The sequence below is a fragment of the Argentina anserina genome, chromosome 7, assembly GCF_933775445.1.
Source record: "Argentina anserina chromosome 7, drPotAnse1.1, whole genome shotgun sequence".
NCBI classification, from domain to species: Eukaryota; Viridiplantae; Streptophyta; class Magnoliopsida; order Rosales; family Rosaceae; genus Argentina; species Argentina anserina.
Genome location: NC_065878.1, coordinates 15,903,846 through 15,922,496, shown reverse-complemented (window position 1 = coordinate 15,922,496; position 18,651 = coordinate 15,903,846). Strand labels below are relative to the sequence as shown.

Genomic DNA, 18,651 nt, shown 5'->3' with positions numbered 1-18,651 from the left:
AACCCCCCATGAAATGGTTAATTCAGACCAACACTGCCTTCCTCTCTCTCTCAGGTGCTTCAGAATCTTTGCCGACTATTATAGGAGAGAAAAAAAGCCTCACCCCACCACCGTATTTAACCAGGGTTAAATTCTTACCCAAATAAAACTCGAGCCTTTAAACCAAGGTCCCCAAATCCACTTGAGGATTTCGAAGTCCCTACGCGAAACAGAAACGAAAACAGAACAAACCCAGTTTCTTCTCTCCTCCTTAAACACAGGATTGCTTGAAAGCCCGAAGCTTTGGTTCTTTGAATGGCGTCCCTGTTTGGTTTTTGAAACATAAAAAACAGAGAGATACTTTGTTTCGGTTGTTTGGGTTTTCCGGGAAAAAAATAGAACTAAAAAAACTGTCACTTTCCCGGGAAATGGTTTCAGTGCCCAAGAGTGTTCCTTTATTGCCTTATCTAATTGCTTCCTCATTGATCCCATTGCAGAAACTGGTGCGTCTTCTTTTCTCCTATTGCTGAATTTTGATTCTCCTGTGTTTTTCTCTGTAACTTGGGTTTGTTAATTTCATGAGATCTGAATATAAAGCTATGGTTTCTGTTGAATGTATTCGATTTTAGCTCTTGGGTAGGTCTGGAAAGATTAGTTTTTGCATGTTTTGGGGTGTCTTTTGTGGTTTTTTTTGGGGTGAGATTTGATCTGGGGTATTGAATTTGTGTGCTTTTTATGGATTGCAGTGATGAAGATGGAGATGAGTTTAGGTGGTGGGGTTTGGAAAGATGAAGACAAGGCCATGGTGGCTGCAGTTTTAGGTGCTCGGGCTTTTGCATACTTGTTTTCTAGCTCTGTTTCTTCGAATGAGAATTCATGCATGGGAATGGGGACAGATGAGAGCTTACACAGCAAGCTTTCAGATCTTGTGGAGCGCCCAAACGTCTCCAATTTCAGCTGGAACTACGCGATTTTCTGGCAGATTTCGAGGTCCAATTCCGGGGATTGGGTACTGTGTTGGGGGGATGGGGCTTGTAGGGAGCCCAAGGAAGGTGAGGAGTCTGATGCTTCGAGGATTTTGAGCCACAGGGGTGAGGATGAGACTCAGCAGAAAATGAGGAAGATAGTGCTGCAGAAGTTGCACACTTTGTTTGCGTGTACTGATGAGTTCAATGGTGCTCTTGGGTTGGACCGTGTTACTGATGCTGAGATGTTCTTGCTTGCGTCTATGTATTTTTCGTTTCCGAGAGGGGAAGGTGGCCCGGGGAAGTGTTTGGCGTCAGGGAAGCAGGTGTGGCTCTCAGACATGCTGAAGTCGGGGTTTGATTACTGTGTCCGATCGTTTATGGCCAAGTCTGCTGGAATCCAGACCATTGTTTTAGTCCCAACAGATATTGGTGTGGTTGAACTGGGTTCAGTAAGATGTATAGCCGAGAATTTGGAAATGGTGCAGTCAATAAGGTTATTATTTTCGACGCAGGCCTCACTGGCAAGGGCTAAGCCAATGGGAGTGTTGCCAGTAATGAGCAACAAGAGAGATGAGGTTGCTGCTCATCAAAATAATTTAAGCAGTGTGGAGAGAGGAGGGGTAGGAGTTCCCAAGATATTCGGCCAAGATTTAAACTCGGGGAACCCAGGGCGCCCTCAGTACAGGGAGAAACTTGCTGTGAGGAAGGTGGAAGAGAGGCCATGGGATTCCTATTCAAACGGGAACAGGATTGCATTTTCCAGTCCTCAAATTGGAATTCATGGTTTGAGTTCGGGGCAAAGTCATGTTGGTGTGAAACAAGGGAGTCATGCCGGGGGTTTTGCTTCACAAGGACCTGTAAATAATTTGCAGGAGCTTGCCAATGGAGCCAGGGATGACCTTCGGCTCAAGCCCTATCAGCCACAAAAGCAGACGCCTATGCAAATTGACTTTTCCGGGGCTACTTCAAGACCTTCGTCAGTTGCACGACCCATTGTTGTTGAATCAGAGAATTCAGATGCTGAAGCTCCATGCAAGGAAGAGCTGCCAGGCACAGCTGAAGAGAGGAGGCCAAGGAAACGGGGTAGGAAGCCAGCAAATGGAAGAGAAGAGCCCCTCAATCATGTTGAAGCAGAAAGGCAGCGACGTGAGAAGCTGAACCAGCGCTTTTATGCTCTGCGAGCTGTTGTGCCAAACATATCCAAGATGGACAAAGCATCCTTGTTGGGAGATGCCATTGATTACATCACTGAGCTTCAGGCAAAGGTTAAATTTATGGAATCTGAGAGGGAGAGCGTAGGAGGCACTTCAAGAGATACTTCAGCTTTGGTTGCTAACCCAAGTTCAGAAAATCAAATCCGGCCTCCCCATGTCGACATTCAAGCTGTGCATGATGAGGTTATTGTAAGGGTGAGCTGCCCTTTAGATTCACATCCTGTATCAAGAGTCATCCAAGCACTGAAAGAAGAGCAAATCAGTGTTGTTGATTCGAAATTCACCGCAGCAACCGATTCTGTGCTCCATACATTTGTTGTCAAATCTCAAGGATCTGAACAATTGACGAAGGAGAAGTTGATTGCAGCATTTTCCAGGGAATCCAACTCCTTACAATCATTGTCATCTGTTGGTTAGTACTGAGAATTGCGATTAACATAGTCCATAGGTTAATTGTAGTGAAGAGCCCTAATTAAAAGTTTCTTTAAGAGGTTTTGATATACAGCAGGTATCCTAAAAGGAATAGCATTGCTAGCTAGAAGTAGAATGACCATGTAGTGAGCAAATTTCCTGTGATTATTTTATAGCATACATAGTTTGCCGTAAGTATTCTCGCAAGGCCAATCACATTTCTTAGCTTCAGCGACCATAAAATTGTTGGTTGACAAAAAGCTGATGGATTTCTTTTGTTTTTCCAATTTTAGTTTCCTGAGCTTTTGGTCTTTGCTCTTAATATGCTTCTTACTAGCACTATCCTTGTTTACTGTTGATCATATCGTTTGTTGGATATGGTGTCATATAATTGACTTCATGCTTCTTGTGTCCTCCAAGGAATTGAGTGACGTTAAATACAGATTCGACATGTAAATTTGATTATCTTGGTGGTTTCACAATTCTCTCTCATTATGTCATTTTTCTTTTCTGAGTTGTAAATTTGTCCGAGTGGTTCAATATCTGTATTTCACTTTGTTTTAAGTCCATCATCTTACTTATTTTACCTGAAACTGTTTGATAAAAAACATTTTTCCTCTCTTTGAATCTTTGATGTTCTTTATCTACTAGAATCTGAGTTAATGGATGATTGATCAGTGTTTTTTCCCCATTGCTTCATCAGTAGTTGTTTCTTCCATATTTCATGTGATGAATTGTTTTTTTTTTTACAAAAAGAAATATGTTTTTGTATTCCAAATTAAATTACCTTTATCTCTTACGTGTCAAATTTACTGCAGATTTTTGTTCTCATTGGTCTTGACCGACACTGTAACATCTCCTTGTTCAAGCATATGTTTCATATTTCCTGTCCCTCATCATCGACATACCAAAAATATCTAAAAAATGTGCCTTGGACTAGAAGTTTAGAGCACATTTTCCTCATTAATTCAGGCATTGTCAACTTTTCTTTCCCATCTGTCACAGTTTAACCATTATTCAACAGTGTGTATGTTCTGTTTTGTAAGTTCGTTTTTTCCCTCATCTTGTAGTGTTTCTATGTTCAAATTACCCCTGCATTTCAAAAATATGATGTTTTCGTGTTTGATAACAATAGATTCTCCTTACATAAATTACTGGCAACAACTGCACAGATTTGCAGAGCTTTTGGTAGACTGAGTTATATAACTTTGTCTTGTGGGGAACAGTCTTAAAATAATTTTCTTTATCTTTTTCTCTTGTTTTGGCAAACAAGTGAGCTTTGCATTGATGCACATGAAAAAGGAGCAAGGAATAGATCCTGTTCTCAAATTCTAGGCCATCCCTTTTGATACATCTCCTTTCTATAAAGGAGTTGAGGTATCTCAAATCCTACCAGAAAAGAATTTGAGCTAAAAAGCATAAATTTAGGTTATTGAATAAGAGAATAAAATCAACCTCATGGTTACAAGATTCCAGCACAGACAGAACTAACTAACTATGATCTGAGTAATAGAATAAAGCAAAGTCATTAGGCTGTTGAATAAGATTACAATGAACAAGCTACAAGGGTGGTCCAATCACCAATGGAACCTTCATCTCTTTGACTCCCTCCATACCAATCAAGCAGAACACTAGGGAGAGATATCATGTGCTGCATGTGTGCCCTTGAAAAGGCCAAGACTATGAAAAATTAAAGGCAAGAAAGGAATGAAAAGGAAGTATTACAAGTGCTTAGTTAGTTATCTGCATAACCGAAGGTTTTTCTCAATTTGGTGTGATTATTTGCAAATATGCAGAAACATGTGGACAAATTTAAATGGAGGGCCTCCACAAATTAGGTATTTTCTTTATGCCCACATCTCCTTGCAGTGTTTGGTCCATTTGGGAACTTCCCTCTCGACTTCTCCTATTGGTAGTTTGTAGCAACATAATTGTGTGGTGCTCATTGACCAAAAACAATTGTGTGGTGCTTATAGCTTCTGAGCTTTAGGGGCAACTATCTCATACACTTGTGAAAATTGTGTTGCTTAAGCACAAAGTGTTTTAAGATGCAAGCAGATCATATGTCAAGGTTGCTGCACAGTGAAGTTATCAAGTAAACAGTAAAATCTTCGCGTTTTCAGTGTTTCAATTCTTTGAAATAGTATAGAACTTTCATATGGAGAAAATTCATGTTGTCATCTATTTGGGTTAAGAAAACTCCATACTTTGATTATGAAATGGAAGGTTCCCCCAATTCCATGATACCTAGCATGCATGATACAACTGTTGACCAAAGACCAGTATTGAGGAAGAACCATATTTCAGACTGGCTATCAAGCATGGCTAGGAATTCGATCAATAGTCAATGCATGCTTACCAATTACCATTTGTCCACAAAACAATTTCGTTGAAAACAAAACTCATATAAGCAAGGGATTCCAAGGTTGTTTTCTCAGGAACTGAATAATTTGACTGATTTCCAGCTTCTTTTAACAAATATCAAATGGTACTTGACAAGCAAGTTTCGAAGCTTTTGTCACCTAGAGCATTGGATATGATAGAAATTTAAGCCTAGCTACCGTGTTGGACTTGTTTCTGCCGTCTGGTGAACAAACATTATTATCTTGAACTTGAAGTTTCACTAAACAAAATGAAACATAAAATTGAGAAAAAAAAAATCACTCGAACACAAATTCTTGCAGATGTTTCCAAAAGGCAAACCGTTCACCATTTGCTGAAATGCAGCTACCAACATAAACTAAGGCTACCCTATTTTCTTCCTCCATTAGGGTCCTCATCCAAAGCAACACTCACTTCATTTTGTTGTCAAGTGTTGACCACTCGTTACCGATCAGACTATAAAAAATCTAGAACCATGTTACAACTTGTTTATGTAAACAAAGATTAGAAATTTCACTTGGAGAGGTTGAATGAGCCTTCTCAAAGGAAGGAAAAAAAAATCCAGGTTGAATGACGTTGACAAAACATTGCATCTCACCCTAGGTATTTCACCCTACAAGAAGTAAAGGTGTTCAAAATATCATGTGTTACCCTCAGTTACACAAAAATATATCAACTATATATAGGGTGAAATTGTAACTTGTAAGGTGTATATAATTCATATGAATTTCACCATTCGACTTGGTGTTCTTAAACATAATCAACACAATTATATCCGATCAGCCAATTTGATAAGCCATGACTTTGCTACCTCAATTTAAGGTTGAGGTCGAGTTTCATATTAAAATGAGATGAACCAGATCATGGCCAAGAAACTTTCCCAGCTTGACGAGAAAAAAATACCGTGACCTGTTTTCTCTCTCCCTCTCCTAATACGCTCTCGAGCCTTGCGGCCTTGCTCACAGCGGCTACGGCTTGGCTGGTCGGTGAGACCATTGGACCTGTTCTGAAGGTCGATGTCCATTGTTTTCATTGGGGATCTGCTAGGGTTAGGGTTGTTCTCCATTTGAACGATCCGGTTCGTTTGGATCGGCGCCTCCGGATCTCTCATGACGATGTGATTGAGGTTGTATACAAGTATGAATGTTTGCTTGGCCGATGCCGGATCTGTATGATGAATAATGGAGGTTTGGAGTGCCCTAGGGAGGGTGAAAAGGAGGAGGTCCATGTTGTTGCGGCTTCCCAAACTCCGCCGGTCCCATCTATGGTGTTTAGGGGAAACGTTCCTCAAGCCCTAATCGCCCCTGTTCTTCTGCCATTGGCTCCACCCAAAGAGAAGTGTCATGTCCAAGTGAGGGAGGTCCCTATTCCCTCACCTACCACTCAGATCTCGGAAGGTCAATATCGTCGTGAGGAGGTAGAGGGGAATTCTAGCAAGAAGAGTAAACACTCTCTTCCTCTTGCTGTTGTTTTTCTTTCCCTAACCAAACTTAGTTTGCAGCGGAGGAGGAGGCCGGCAGCATGGGCCTCGAGGTCGTGGAGGTGCAGGACTGATTTCCTATCTCGGCTAGGAAAGATCCATCTTCTTTTTCTAAGGGGGGTGTATTCAATCTAGATTTTAATTGATTTTGTTTGACTCTTTAGAATCCGTAGAGTCTTATTGATTTGCAAAATCCATAGATTGTTTGAACTCCATGTTGAGTTTAGTAGATTCTGTTACATTGAATTAGAAAGATTTGATTGGATTTTATAAACTTTTCATTTTTCTTTACGTTCTATTATCAGTACCAACTGAATTGATCATATAAAAATTGATGTTGAGGACCATTATAAGACATTGGAGGACCGGCAGCATTGCTGCATTGTGCATGTCTCTGATATGCAGTAAATTGGATTTGAAACAAATGTATATATTAATTCAGCTTGAGTTCATTTCAAGAATAAAAGGACTGGCATTAGACCAATAGAAAGGCAACATTGTCTGAATAAATTTTGACTTTTGAGAATCAATCGATTCCATTTGGCCCCAGTCCCTTGAGAATTTTTCTTGGCCCTGAGCTAATCCGATTGTGGCTCTGCTAAGTCTGCTGACACAACTCTCATTAATGGGAAGGGTCTTCTATCATAACCAAAGCTACAATCAATATAAACGACAGTAAAGGGAATCTGAAATTTTTGCCAGGGGAAGAAACATGAGATGGTATATATTGTGAGCTGTATATCAAAAGAAGCCATAATGATTAAGCATAACAGCTGAAGAGCATGCATTAACGAATGGTCTAATACGTACCATTGAAAAGAAGCTTGATTTCTCTCAAGATCCTTATAGCATTTGAGACATGCTAAAAGACATCAATAATCAAAAACTGATTGCAACATTTTCTACAGTGTGGTGTCAATATAAATCCTGCAATACGATAACTTCCTTTCTCAATGAGTTCTTGAACATGCATGGTACAAGCTTGACTCTACTAATTCTGTGAAAGAAACTTACTCTAGATTGCTGGTATGACAATCAACTATCATTATTTGTAAACACATACCTCTATCAAATATGGTTTCAAAAGCACATACTACTATCAAAATTATGAGTAAAGTTTGTGATCCTACAACTTCAGACAGAGTGAAAGCATAGCCGATAAATATAGGCTTAATTACGAGAAAAAAGGAAATGCCTCCCCATCAAAATTTGAAGCTTTACAGATAAAAGAGTAAGCAAATGTACCTCCCACTCTTCTGACTATGAATGCCCTCATATGTCACAAAGAAAGGCTTCATCCTCTCAAGTGCATCCCTGATAAAAGATGGCTTTTCATTGATATCTTCAGGCCTCCTAAAAATGACAGACATTTGAATGATTTAGACGAAATGGTGCCTCCAAAGTCCCAATTGATCTAAAATCCACAATCTGAACCTCAATATGCTAACAACAATCAAATTACTGAAAATAGACAAAGGTTACCTCTTAATCAAACTACATTGACAGAAGGACATCAATTTCAACTACACTGAGATAGAGAGGTTATTAGAAGATTCACGAATACATGAACTTGCCACAAATCTGTAACCACAAGAACTCAAATGTTAATTAATCCAAATTTCATACCACCCATGACTTAAATTCATAATACAAGTCATAAGGGAAGAGGACCCATCGAATTAGAGAGAAATATCATTTGGTAGGATGAAGTTGAATGTTCTACAAAAAATGGCAGATCGAAAAACACAAACAAGACTTATATGTGAAGTAGATTTTACCTGAAAACAACGGAATGAGATCCATGACGGTTGGAGACAGTCGAAAATGACAGTAGATGGCCGGAAATTCCTTGGGTGGAAGAGAGGAGAGAAGTCGCAGAGGAAATGAAGATGTAGTGTCGCCGTGTTTGTGAAATCAGACCAATTATCTTATGATTTCTGATAGGCTTGGTATTTAGAATCCCTTGAAATCAGTCCTCTCATAAATCATTCAAAATCGGTGGAGTTTCGAATACCACCGGTTTCGTATGATTTTTATAAATCATGATTAAATACCTTAAGATTCTAAAGGAATTTTTAAAATCGTAATTGAATACCTACCAGGATTCTTGAAATACAACACAATCCCACATACTCTTGATTCAATACACCCCTAAGGCTTTCACTTCCTATCCTGACGGGTACACAATTGATGTTCGGCTCGTTTTGATTGGTCTGTGGAGAGCTCTAGTTCTAGAATGAAGTTTTTTGTTTCTTAGTTTTTGCTTTGAACATTTGGTTATGTCCGCTGTTTGAGACGCTTATCTTGTTTTAAACCGTTTTTTTCCTAGTTTTGCATAAGCACTAAATGCGTCTTTATTTTTCCTTAGTTGATTAGGTAGCCTTTGGATTGGCTTGTCAATCCAATTGATTAATCCTTGTGATCGTTATGACGTTATGCCAAATGAATTCGATTAATTTTCCCTAAAAAAAATCAACATAATTATAACCCAATAAAATTGGTACAATAGAAACATACTTGAATGCAAGTAGAGGCAGACGCATCAACGACTATCTCAGATCCTTGGTAATTACAGCCTTGTAGGTCTTTGATTCATTTCGAATCACAGTTTGGAAATATATCTCTTGAAATGGGTTGTAGGCTTATATAGTTCTACTTGTACTTAAAGTTGATTTCATTATGAAGCATTTTATTTATTTATTTATTTACAAAAAATGGTGGCTTACAGCCTTGTAGGTCTTTGATTCATTTCGAATCACAGTTTGGAAATATATCTCTTGAAATGGGTTGTAGGCTTATATAGTTCTACTTGTACTTAAAGTTGATTTCATTATGAAGCATTTTATTTAGTTATTTACAAAAAATGGTGGCTGAGTCCACTATGGGACATGTATCTATGCAACATCTGTCCCACTTGTAACATAGTATGCTTTCACTAGACCAACTCTATTAGGTATTCTGAAATATTATTTCACTCAGCCACCATTGTATTTATACTATCCTTTCTACTTGCACCTACCTGCGTGTAAAAGCTTCAAATTTCTTTTCCACTCTCTCACGATGTTTTGGTTGGTTTTACTCTCAGTTTTATGTTTAAATTACAATAATATTTTGTATACATTAAATTTAATTTTGTTAAAATTAATAAATTATGAGTTTTTTCGTAATTCAAAAATTTAACCATTAGAATCTTATTCTTACTTTATTACAACGAATCGCATGCAACAGACCCTTTATCACTCTAACGAAAAGTTGACCAACAAGGGTTACAACTTAGAACTTAGAAGAACCTCCAAGCTGCCACTGTGGTGTTGGAACTCTCCAAACAGCTCCCATAAAAAAAAAGTAAAAAAAAAAAAAGCGAAACCAGGCAGTGAGGCTGAGTGCCTTCACTGAGTTCACTCTTCTTTCTTCTCTCGTTGGTTTGGTCTGGACAGTCATCTATCTTCTTCTCAGGCATGTCCATACCAACCCACCAGGTTTATATCTCTCCCCATTTTCACTTACTATTTCATCAATGCTTAATTTCATTTTTGCCTTCTTTCGCCAAGCATTTGTTTCTTAGATTCTTGCGGTACCCCCTTAATCTGTGTTTGTTGGAATGCCGTACGAGAAAGGGCTTCTGGGTTTGTGCAAGATCGTTATAAACTAGAGAGATGCTTAAATTGCATGAGATTGGTATTGTGATCCATGTAGTTGAAATGAATTCTTAGTTGGTCAAGTTGTTCACTTGGGTATGTAAAACCCAGAAAAGAATTTGAAAAACTTATCAGATCTATAATAGAAATGGACTTTTACATTGTCATTTTTTGAAAAATTGGAATTTTGAGGGGTATAAACGTTGAGCCTGGTGTAGAAAACTAGAAATGTGGTGGCCTTGTCATTTGCATTTGTTGATGTGTGGTACTTTCATTTTGTAAATTATCTTACTTTCATATTGCTGCAAACTGTTACCTGAATCAACAACACTCAATATCTTTATATCTCAATTCTGCAGAATAATCTAGAAATCAAGCGGCATGAAGATAATATTAAGTTTCTGCAGACTGAGATAAATCGCTTAAGTCATTCAATCCTTAATTTGCAAGGTAATCATATCTTCACTTCCGAACTTTTAATCAAACCAGACTTACTTTTGATCTACTGTAAGTCATATGGAGTTCCAGCCCCACCAAGTCTTAAACTAGCATGCCATAATTGTGGTTTTCATAATTCTACTATTTCACTATAGCATGTCCTAGATATGGTATTGCCAGATTTATATTGTGCTGATTTGATTGCTACTTTCTAGTAAGTCTTGCAAAGCATCACTCAGAGAAAGGGAATGGAACAACAGATGAAAATGGTGATGCTCACATGGAGGAGGAAGAAACAGAACAGATTATGCGACAAGAAGGATCAGCAGCGACTTTATTGTGCAAGCTGAAACCAATGAAATCTCATCATGCGACTCAGGCTCTGAATTTGGCTCTGACTCAGGATGTGCTGGGTATTGTTGGTGTTGTTGCCTCTCTTGGAAGAGTCGAAGATGACGACCTCAGCAAGTTACGTTCTTACCATGTCTTGATATCGAGCTATTAAAGAGAGATTATGGCTTAATAAACAACATTTCCTTGGATCTTTATTTTCATTGGGTTACTTTCTTGTTTTCGACCAATTTTTTTTACCAATCAGTCTAGTTTAGTATGTTGGATTAATATAATCATATGGGGTCTGTCATAATCCATGATAGTCAGTGAGAATTCCAGTACAATGGAAACAGTACTTGACATATTGCTTCCTTTTACTTGGGATTAGGATTCTCTCAGAGTACTTGGGACTGGACACTATGCTAGCCATTGTATGCAGGACACATGAATGTGTTAAGGTTCTAGAGAAGTATGATGGGGATGGCATGATAATCAGCAGTACCGGTATCCATGGACTAGGTTCTTCTATTGGGAACAGTATAAAAGGGCGCTTTCAGGTTATATGTCTTGAAGATTTGAGGCAAGAACCCATGACCCATCTACTGCTGTCTTTGAACTTTTCATTTCTTACAAGCTGCCTAATTGTTGTTTATTTTCAGGCCATATGTTGGTGCGTTTGTTGCTGATAACCCACAAAGGAAGCTCGCTCTTCCTAAGCCCCAATTACCAAATGGGGAGTGTCCTCATGGCTTTCTTGACTATGCAGTGAACATGATCAATTTAGATAAGAACTTACTTTCTGTCACTACTAGTGGGCATGGACTCAGAGAGACACTATTCTACTGTCTCTTTTCTCGTCTACAAGTCTACAAGACTAGGCGGGAGATGCTTCTTGGTCTGCCATGCATAAACGATGGAGCTTTGTCTTTAGATGGTGGGATGATTAAAGAAAGTGGTGTGTTCGCCCTAGGAAGCAGGTTCGGTTGGATTTCTTAATCTCTGACGAAGCTGTTTACATCTGGGTACATTTTCCTTATCATGAAGTTTTTACACAGGAAAAACATAGATGTTAAATTTCTAGCATCCTCTGTAGAGTCTAGTATGCCTGCAAACTACATTGAAACTGAGGATATGCTCAAGAAGCTCAAATTGGAGCGAACTCATGTTACGGAGGATATGCAAAGGGAACAAGAACTGTTGGACCTTGCCAAGATGACCTGAACACGATTCTGTGATTTTGTCTCCTAAGCAGGTACTGCACTAATAAAAGAAACTTGAAACTCATAACATTGATTTGGTCATGCGTTATCTCTCTTTGCAAATTATGAGAAATGTGCTATGAGTGAAACTTTTCATTCATGTATTACTTATATGATTAGTCTCAAAGTTTTTTTTCTAGACATTTTATGATATGCCTCATCCTAGTCTTTTTTTTTATAATTGATATAACAGATGCTTGCAACCAAGATGGAGAAATCAGTAGATTCAGAAGATTGGATACAACATATCCTTGCAGGCCAAGATGGAGCTCTCAGAGGATTCGGTTTTTGTTTTGTTTTGTTTTTTTTTTGTTTTTTCTTTATAATTGTAGTTTTTCATATGGTTGTATGATGTATGTATCAGTAGAACTGGGCAAAGTCTATTGATTTTGTTCATCAGTTCTTTGTAGATTATTTTGTATCAGCTTGAAGAATAAATCAGGTTGTTTGAAAAAAATCAAATTAGTTTATTCTAGTTATATTTATTAATTGCATCTATGTTCTTCCTCGAAAAATGGATGAAACCATTGAGCAAGCAAAAAAGAGAGATCAAACAAAAGATAAGGAACCAAGAAAAGTTGCCTGATATGTTGCTTCTGTCACTATGAATTGCGGTTTGCGCTTATCACATAAGCTAATATGAGGTGTGTGGTTTCTCAAATCACTTGGATGCAAAGAAAGAATGAAACAATGATATACCTTACAACGAGAAAACCTTATGGTACAGAATCACAGAACAGTTTCTAACCCCCTGCTTACAAGAAAGACATTTATCCTAATAAAGACTCTAACCTGCTTACAAGTAGATGTCATATACTGCAGCAGTATTCACCCGGTGTAAGAGTTAAATTATGCTGTTAGTGCACATGGGATGGTAGCATATCTAAGTTAGCCATCCACAGTCCCCTCCAGCATGTTTACCTCAATAGGCATAGATCCCTCGTGGCTCTCATCGAGCTTGGTAAACTTCCTCTTATTGTTATAACGACAGTTCTGAGAGATGTGCCCCTTCTTGCCACAGAATTGGCAAGTAACTCTATCATCAATCTCCGAGTCCGACCTCTTCCATTGCATACTTCGCTGCTTCATATCTCTCATCCTTTGTATGGGTTTCACCAGTGAATTACCTACATGATTAATCGGTAAACCCTGCTGCTCCCTAGTGCGCAAGTCTTCTTCAAACCTCAAACGATCCATTAGCTTTGCAAAAGGTAAATGCTCCTCAGACATCAACTTGATACTCACATCCTTCCAAGATGGGGGAAGCTTGGAGATAACGGCACTCACGTGAAATTTCTCCTCGACCACCATTCCAGAAGCGACAATGGAATCAGCAATATCATTAAATTCTTGAATTTTCTCCAAAACTGGTCTTTCTTCAAGCATCTGAAATTCTAAGTACTTTTTGACCAGAGATCTCTTTGTTCCAAATTTCTCATAAAGATGCAATAGTTTTAAATCTTCCCACAGTTCTCTTGCAGTAGTTTTCCTTGAGTAAAGATTTAGCAGATCATCAGATAAAGCATTCAAAATGCTGCAACGGCACAGATAATCATCATTCATCCATTTTTTTTCAGCAGCCTTAGCTAGAGCAATTTCTTCGGTACTTGCTTCTGGGCCTAGTGTAATGAGTGGGCATGACACAAAAAGCACATATCCAATTTTCAATTGCTTTAGCAGAAACTCCATTTGTTGGGCCCAGATAGGGTAGTTTTTCCCATTAAAACGGCAAGTTTCAAAGGAGAAAAATTCATGTGGAGCAACACCATTCAATGAAGCAGACATGTCTTCACTTCGTCTAGCCGCTTCAGTTTGTTTACCATCTTCAGTTTGTTTGCCTTCTTTGATCCCTTTTCTACCTTCAGATTGTTTGCCATCTTCAGCTTGTTTACCATCTTCATTTTGTTTATCATTTTCAATTTGTTTGCCATCTTCTGCTTGGTTACAATCTTCAATTTCTCGACCATCTTCAGTCTGTTTACTATCAATTTCAGATCTACAATTGTCCAAAGTCAGTCAATAATTCCGCTACTCACTTTCCATCTACATAGTAGATACCAAAGGAAAACTGACTTCTCAAGATATGCAACTATGCAAGATATGAACAGAATGCAAATAAATAAAAAGAACTCAAGGACTATAAGTCCGCACTGCATCAAACCATATCAAGTCACTCTCACCTTAACTTTGATTCCATCTTTTTAATTGCTTCCTCTATTGCAGGGACACTATTTTTGAAGGTTGTCCATTGTTCAGCTGGCAAGCTAATTCCTAACCACATAGAATCCAATCATCAATGTGCATCAATACCACAAAAGCATACCAAGAGCAAAGGAAATGAATGCTAGCAGAAAAAAAAAACGAATCAGGACACATATGGTCATGGTCTGAAAGGAGCTCATATCATACAGAAATATGTAAACGTCAATCTACCAGCCAGGACCAAGAACTGAGTGTACATACAAATGTCAAATGTGATCAGGAAAAACAAAACAAACAAAAACAATGTTCATGAAATAACTTCATGGGTGCTAAATAAGATAGTATGGGTTTGAAATCGTGGTCACCTCGGGCACTAGGATGCTCCTTTCCACCTTTCTTATAGAACTCCCTAATCGAAACCAATGTCTTCCCCCTGAAATCATGAATCACCACATTTCTCTTGTTCGACAGCTAACACAATAAAGAACAAAACTTTCCATCAGAACAAATTCAAAGCAAAAATGATCAAAATGTGTGAAAACAATAAATAATACCCTGAATTATCACAATTGAGCACACTCCTATTATATGAACCCTCATTTTCAATTCACCAAACCCAAACAATTACAATAAACCTATCAACAACAACAAAAATCAGACTTTCCACTAATCTGCACAAAAAAGTCAACAAAGCAAAGACCAAAAATTAGGGTTTTTTTTCCACCTTACAAATAACACGCTCGCCGTCCTCGTTCGCCGCCTTCTTCAACCGCGCCTCCGTCTCTTCCCCGACGCTCTCCGCCGCGGAAATCAGGAAGCTCTCGACGACGCCGCGGACGAAGCTCTTGCGGTCCAAATCGGAGAGATCGACCCCGAGTCGCTCCGAGGCGGCGGCTCGGACTTTGAACTCGGTCATCTCATCCAAGCTCGTATTCCTCAGTATGTCCACCACCGTCTCCTCGATTTTCCGGCGACTTTCCGGCTCCATTCGCCGATTGATTTCTCCAAAAACAAAAGAAGGGTTCGATTTCTTTTTGAGATTTTGGGGGAACAGTTTGAACTCCCAGTGTTTATAATCCCTGTGATAATTGTGCAGGGGTATTATCGTCCAAATGGATATTTAAAACTCAGACTGTAACTCTGTAAAAGTGCGCGCGCGCGAATGTATTAGTTTTATCAGGGCTCGAACTTTGGACGTGTCAGGTGCGGTTTAATCGATTAACACTAACCACTAGAGTAAGATCAGGTTTGATGTTACATTAGATAACTAAACAAAGAGAGTTAGAGGTGACAGTAGCTACGAGAGACTAATTTGGTTGCCGATGCTAATTATTAGTGTATTGGGTAGATCAAGTATGCTAGGTTCTAAATCCATACATAGACTAGTTTGAGAATTGTCTTATTGTATCGAATTAGTTCATCCTATGTATTAGATTAAATTGCCTTATAATAAGGAATTAGACTATATTCCTTTCAAAAAAAAGAAGAGGAAGGAATTAGACTATATTAAATTAGATCAATCACCTTGTATATCAACAATAACTGAATTATCAAATAATGGGCAATTGTAGATACTCAAGATAGGGGCGGACCCAGGTTGAGTCCACCAGTCCACCCAGTTCTCTTTGCGGCCAAAACAATCCAGTCTAATATGTATACAAGAATTGATATATATAAATGAAAAAGTCCTTTTTAAACCCACTGAACACATAAGTATTGAAATGTAGGCGTGCAGCCCAACTAAAACTCTAAAAGTTCAATCCCAAATTCCCAATGCGTGAAGACATCTTATTTAGGCACACATCCTCGTATAATTAACTGGCGACCAAAAATATTGTCATTGATACAATTGTTTTTGCAGCCTTTTTTTCATGTTTGTGATAATCTAAACCTGTAAACTTAAATATTTATAATTAGATTGATTTGTTGGTTAGTTGAATAATTGAATATCTATATTTTGATGTATACGTGTTATATTATAATGTATGAGTCTTTACCAAAAAAATCAAAATTTATTAGTTCATGGTTTTCGAGAAAAAATGTTAAGTCTTCTAGTTCAGACGTCATCTCTGAGCCTTATGTATGCACTTCACATATTGATTATTCACCCAAACTTCCATTCTTGAGTCAGTACCACAAGATAACCTCATCAATGAGAAGGTCATACAAGAGTTTGAAGATTTATTGAATCATAGAGTTGGTCTTAATAGTCAATCATAGGTAGGATGCACGAAATACCAACTTTGTAATAGCAAGGAGAAGTAATACGTCCTTATAGTACACAACATGAATAGCTCACAGACCAATCTGCCTAATAACTTGATGAGCAGTTTTTCTTCGGCCAAATGAAACTCTTGGAAAACATAGATGATAGTCATGATACGTAAATGGAAATAGATATCCGGATGTAGTAACAGAATATATGATTGCACCCTGAAGTATGAAATTGGCAAGTTTGCTCTATTATATATATATCTAGGGCCAGTTTGGCGTGGCTTTTGGCACCTACTTTTGGTCCAAAAGTGCTTTGGGTGCTTGCTGGTGGTGTTTGGTGAACTTCACATTTTAGCTTTTGGGCAAAAGCGATGCGGCTTACACCAGGAAATCAAAAGCAGGATGTAGGTAGCTTTTGGTTCTGATTCCGCGGCAATTACATGAAATTTTTCACAGTACCGAAATGATTCTTGGTGCTTCTTGAATTTACATCAAATGTTCTAATTTTCTTTCCACCGAGTCCTTTTCTTTTCCCTCACTATATCTGATCCAAATCTCCCTACCAACTCAATCACCTCTCTCTTCTTGAGCTCAATCAATCTTCAATTCCATGGGAGCGAGCATTCGTCATCGGCAGCTCTGAGATACCTCAGAGAACTTTTCGCCTGTTGACTTTCAAATCTAGATGGTTTGCCGCCTCCGTTGCATTCTTTTCCTCGCCGCACTCTCCGCCGCTTCTCGCCAGCTCTGGCGACGCAAATCAGAGTTACCGATAACGTTTTCCGTTCTCGTTAATGGGTTACTGGTTTTTGAAATAGATTCTTTGATGATAATAGTTAAGAATCTGATTTGTGCTTTATAATGGTTGAGGCTTTGGTGTGAATGAGGTTGGGGCTGGGTTACTGGTGATGGGCATGAGTATGATTATGAGGTGATGGGCAAAAAGAAGGCTGGGTACTGGTGTTCTAGACTTCTAGTTTAGTGCGAAACATGCAAGATAAACTTCTTCTTTTCTTTAATGATTTATCATTTTCATGATGTTGTTAATTAATTGAGAACTTGAGGAGCATTAGGTCAGCTTGTTCAGCTTGTTGGCCAATTTGCCCAAATTGGTAGGGACGGGTGCTATGTTGTTGGAAGTGTTGGAAGCAAAGACAAGGTTGATTTGCTGAAGAACAAGTTTGGTTTTGATGAAGCCTTCAATTATAATTAAGGAGGAACCTAACTTGGATGCAGGTTTGAAAATGTACTTTCATGAAAGAATTGATATATACTTTGAAAATGTTGGGGGAAAGATGCTGGATGCAGTCCTAGTGAACATGAAGATTGGTGGCCGGATCTCAGTTTGCGGGATGATTTCATAGTATAACCTAGTGCAACCTGAAGATTCAATTCTTGTTTCTTATATATGATACGGTTAATGAAGCCATATCTTAATATCCACAGATCTCGATAAAAGAATATTGATAAGAGGAAATAGAGATGAATCAGATGATAGTTGGGAATGAGTTCACAAATATATTGATGTCCAATTTGGTAATCCTACAAGCCACATCACTTTTTAAAATAGTTTACCAAACATCTTAATTAATTCATCTCGCAGCAGTTTCAAAAACAATTCTACTCACATCAATTTCAAAAACAACTTTATCCACATCACAGCTATGCAAGACTAGGCCTTAGTCTATGTGCATAGAGTAGATATATAGAACTGATAATTCATGGGAGAGCAAACTTGCCAACTTCATACTTCAGGGTGCAATCATATATTCTGTTCTTCATTATATCTATTTCCATCACTTAGATTTGAATTGACTATTGGCCATTTGCCTTCCTCCAAAACTAAAAGAGAAAGGAGAGACTGGTGTTACCAATTATGTAGAAGCGGACATGGAGCCGAAAAATCCACATTTTTTTAGAATCAGTGCCCAACTTAGTGAGGAGGACTTATTTGCACCTTTTCTGTGGTGCGGAAGATTACAACATCAAATACTAACTTGATGCTCTTCACCAACATGAAGAGAAATGCTTCACCCTCTTTCAAGAATTTGGCTTTCGCAAATGTTTGCCAACCACGTGATAATATGGTGTCAGCTCTTTGATATGAAACCCCATGCTAAAAATTTCTCCATT

At 38.4% G+C, this 18,651-nt stretch overlaps 3 protein-coding genes across 3 annotated transcripts; 2 read left to right on the top strand and 1 right to left on the bottom strand.

Moving 5' to 3' along the window:
* Positions 1 to 101: 101 nt before the first annotated feature.
* On the top strand, positions 102 to 2,767 carry LOC126801536 (transcription factor MTB1-like). The gene is made up of 2 exons (XM_050528916.1): positions 102 to 482; positions 726 to 2,767. The coding sequence occupies exon 2, from the start codon at positions 728 to 730 to the stop codon at positions 2,576 to 2,578; it is 1,851 nt and encodes a 616-aa protein (XP_050384873.1). The 5' UTR covers positions 102 to 482; positions 726 to 727; the 3' UTR covers positions 2,579 to 2,767.
* A 7,017-nt stretch (positions 2,768 to 9,784) lies between these two features.
* Positions 9,785 to 12,561, top strand: LOC126802850 (protein DEFECTIVE IN MERISTEM SILENCING 3-like). The gene is made up of 7 exons (XM_050530559.1): positions 9,785 to 9,913; positions 10,432 to 10,522; positions 10,726 to 10,978; positions 11,232 to 11,423; positions 11,503 to 11,820; positions 11,899 to 12,095; positions 12,296 to 12,561. Exons 1-6 carry the CDS (start codon positions 9,893 to 9,895, stop codon positions 12,062 to 12,064), a joined length of 1,041 nt encoding a protein of 346 aa, XP_050386516.1. The 5' UTR covers positions 9,785 to 9,892; the 3' UTR covers positions 12,065 to 12,095; positions 12,296 to 12,561.
* A 104-nt stretch (positions 12,562 to 12,665) lies between these two features.
* LOC126802358 (uncharacterized) lies at positions 12,666 to 15,326 on the bottom strand. The gene is made up of 4 exons (XM_050529975.1): positions 15,029 to 15,326; positions 14,670 to 14,775; positions 14,283 to 14,373; positions 12,666 to 14,098 (listed from the first exon to the last, which is right to left on the bottom strand). The coding sequence occupies exons 1-4, from the start codon at positions 15,290 to 15,292 to the stop codon at positions 12,991 to 12,993; spliced, it is 1,569 nt and encodes a 522-aa protein (XP_050385932.1). The 5' UTR covers positions 15,293 to 15,326; the 3' UTR covers positions 12,666 to 12,990.
* Positions 15,327 to 18,651: the final 3,325 nt, after the last annotated feature.

Coding starts and splice junctions, on each gene's coding strand:
- LOC126801536 (XM_050528916.1), top strand. CDS start 728: ATGAAGATGGAGATGAGTTTAGGTGGTGGGGTTTGGAAAGATGAAGAC.
- LOC126802850 (XM_050530559.1), top strand. CDS start 9,893: ATGTCCATACCAACCCACCAG. Junction 10,523..10,725: donor TTCAATCCTTAATTTGCAAG/GTAATCATATCT, acceptor GCTACTTTCTAG/TAAGTCTTGCAAAGCATCAC. Junction 11,821..11,898: donor GTGTTCGCCCTAGGAAGCAG/GTTCGGTTGGAT, acceptor GTTTTTACACAG/GAAAAACATAGATGTTAAAT.
- LOC126802358 (XM_050529975.1), bottom strand. CDS start 15,292: ATGGAGCCGGAAAGTCGCCGGAAAATCGAGGAGACGGTGGTGGACATA. Junction 14,776..15,028: donor GCGAGCGTGTTATTTGTAAG/GTGGAAAAAAAA, acceptor TTATTGTGTTAG/CTGTCGAACAAGAGAAATGT. Junction 14,099..14,282: donor AAGATGGAATCAAAGTTAAG/GTGAGAGTGACT, acceptor GGACAATTGTAG/ATCTGAAATTGATAGTAAAC.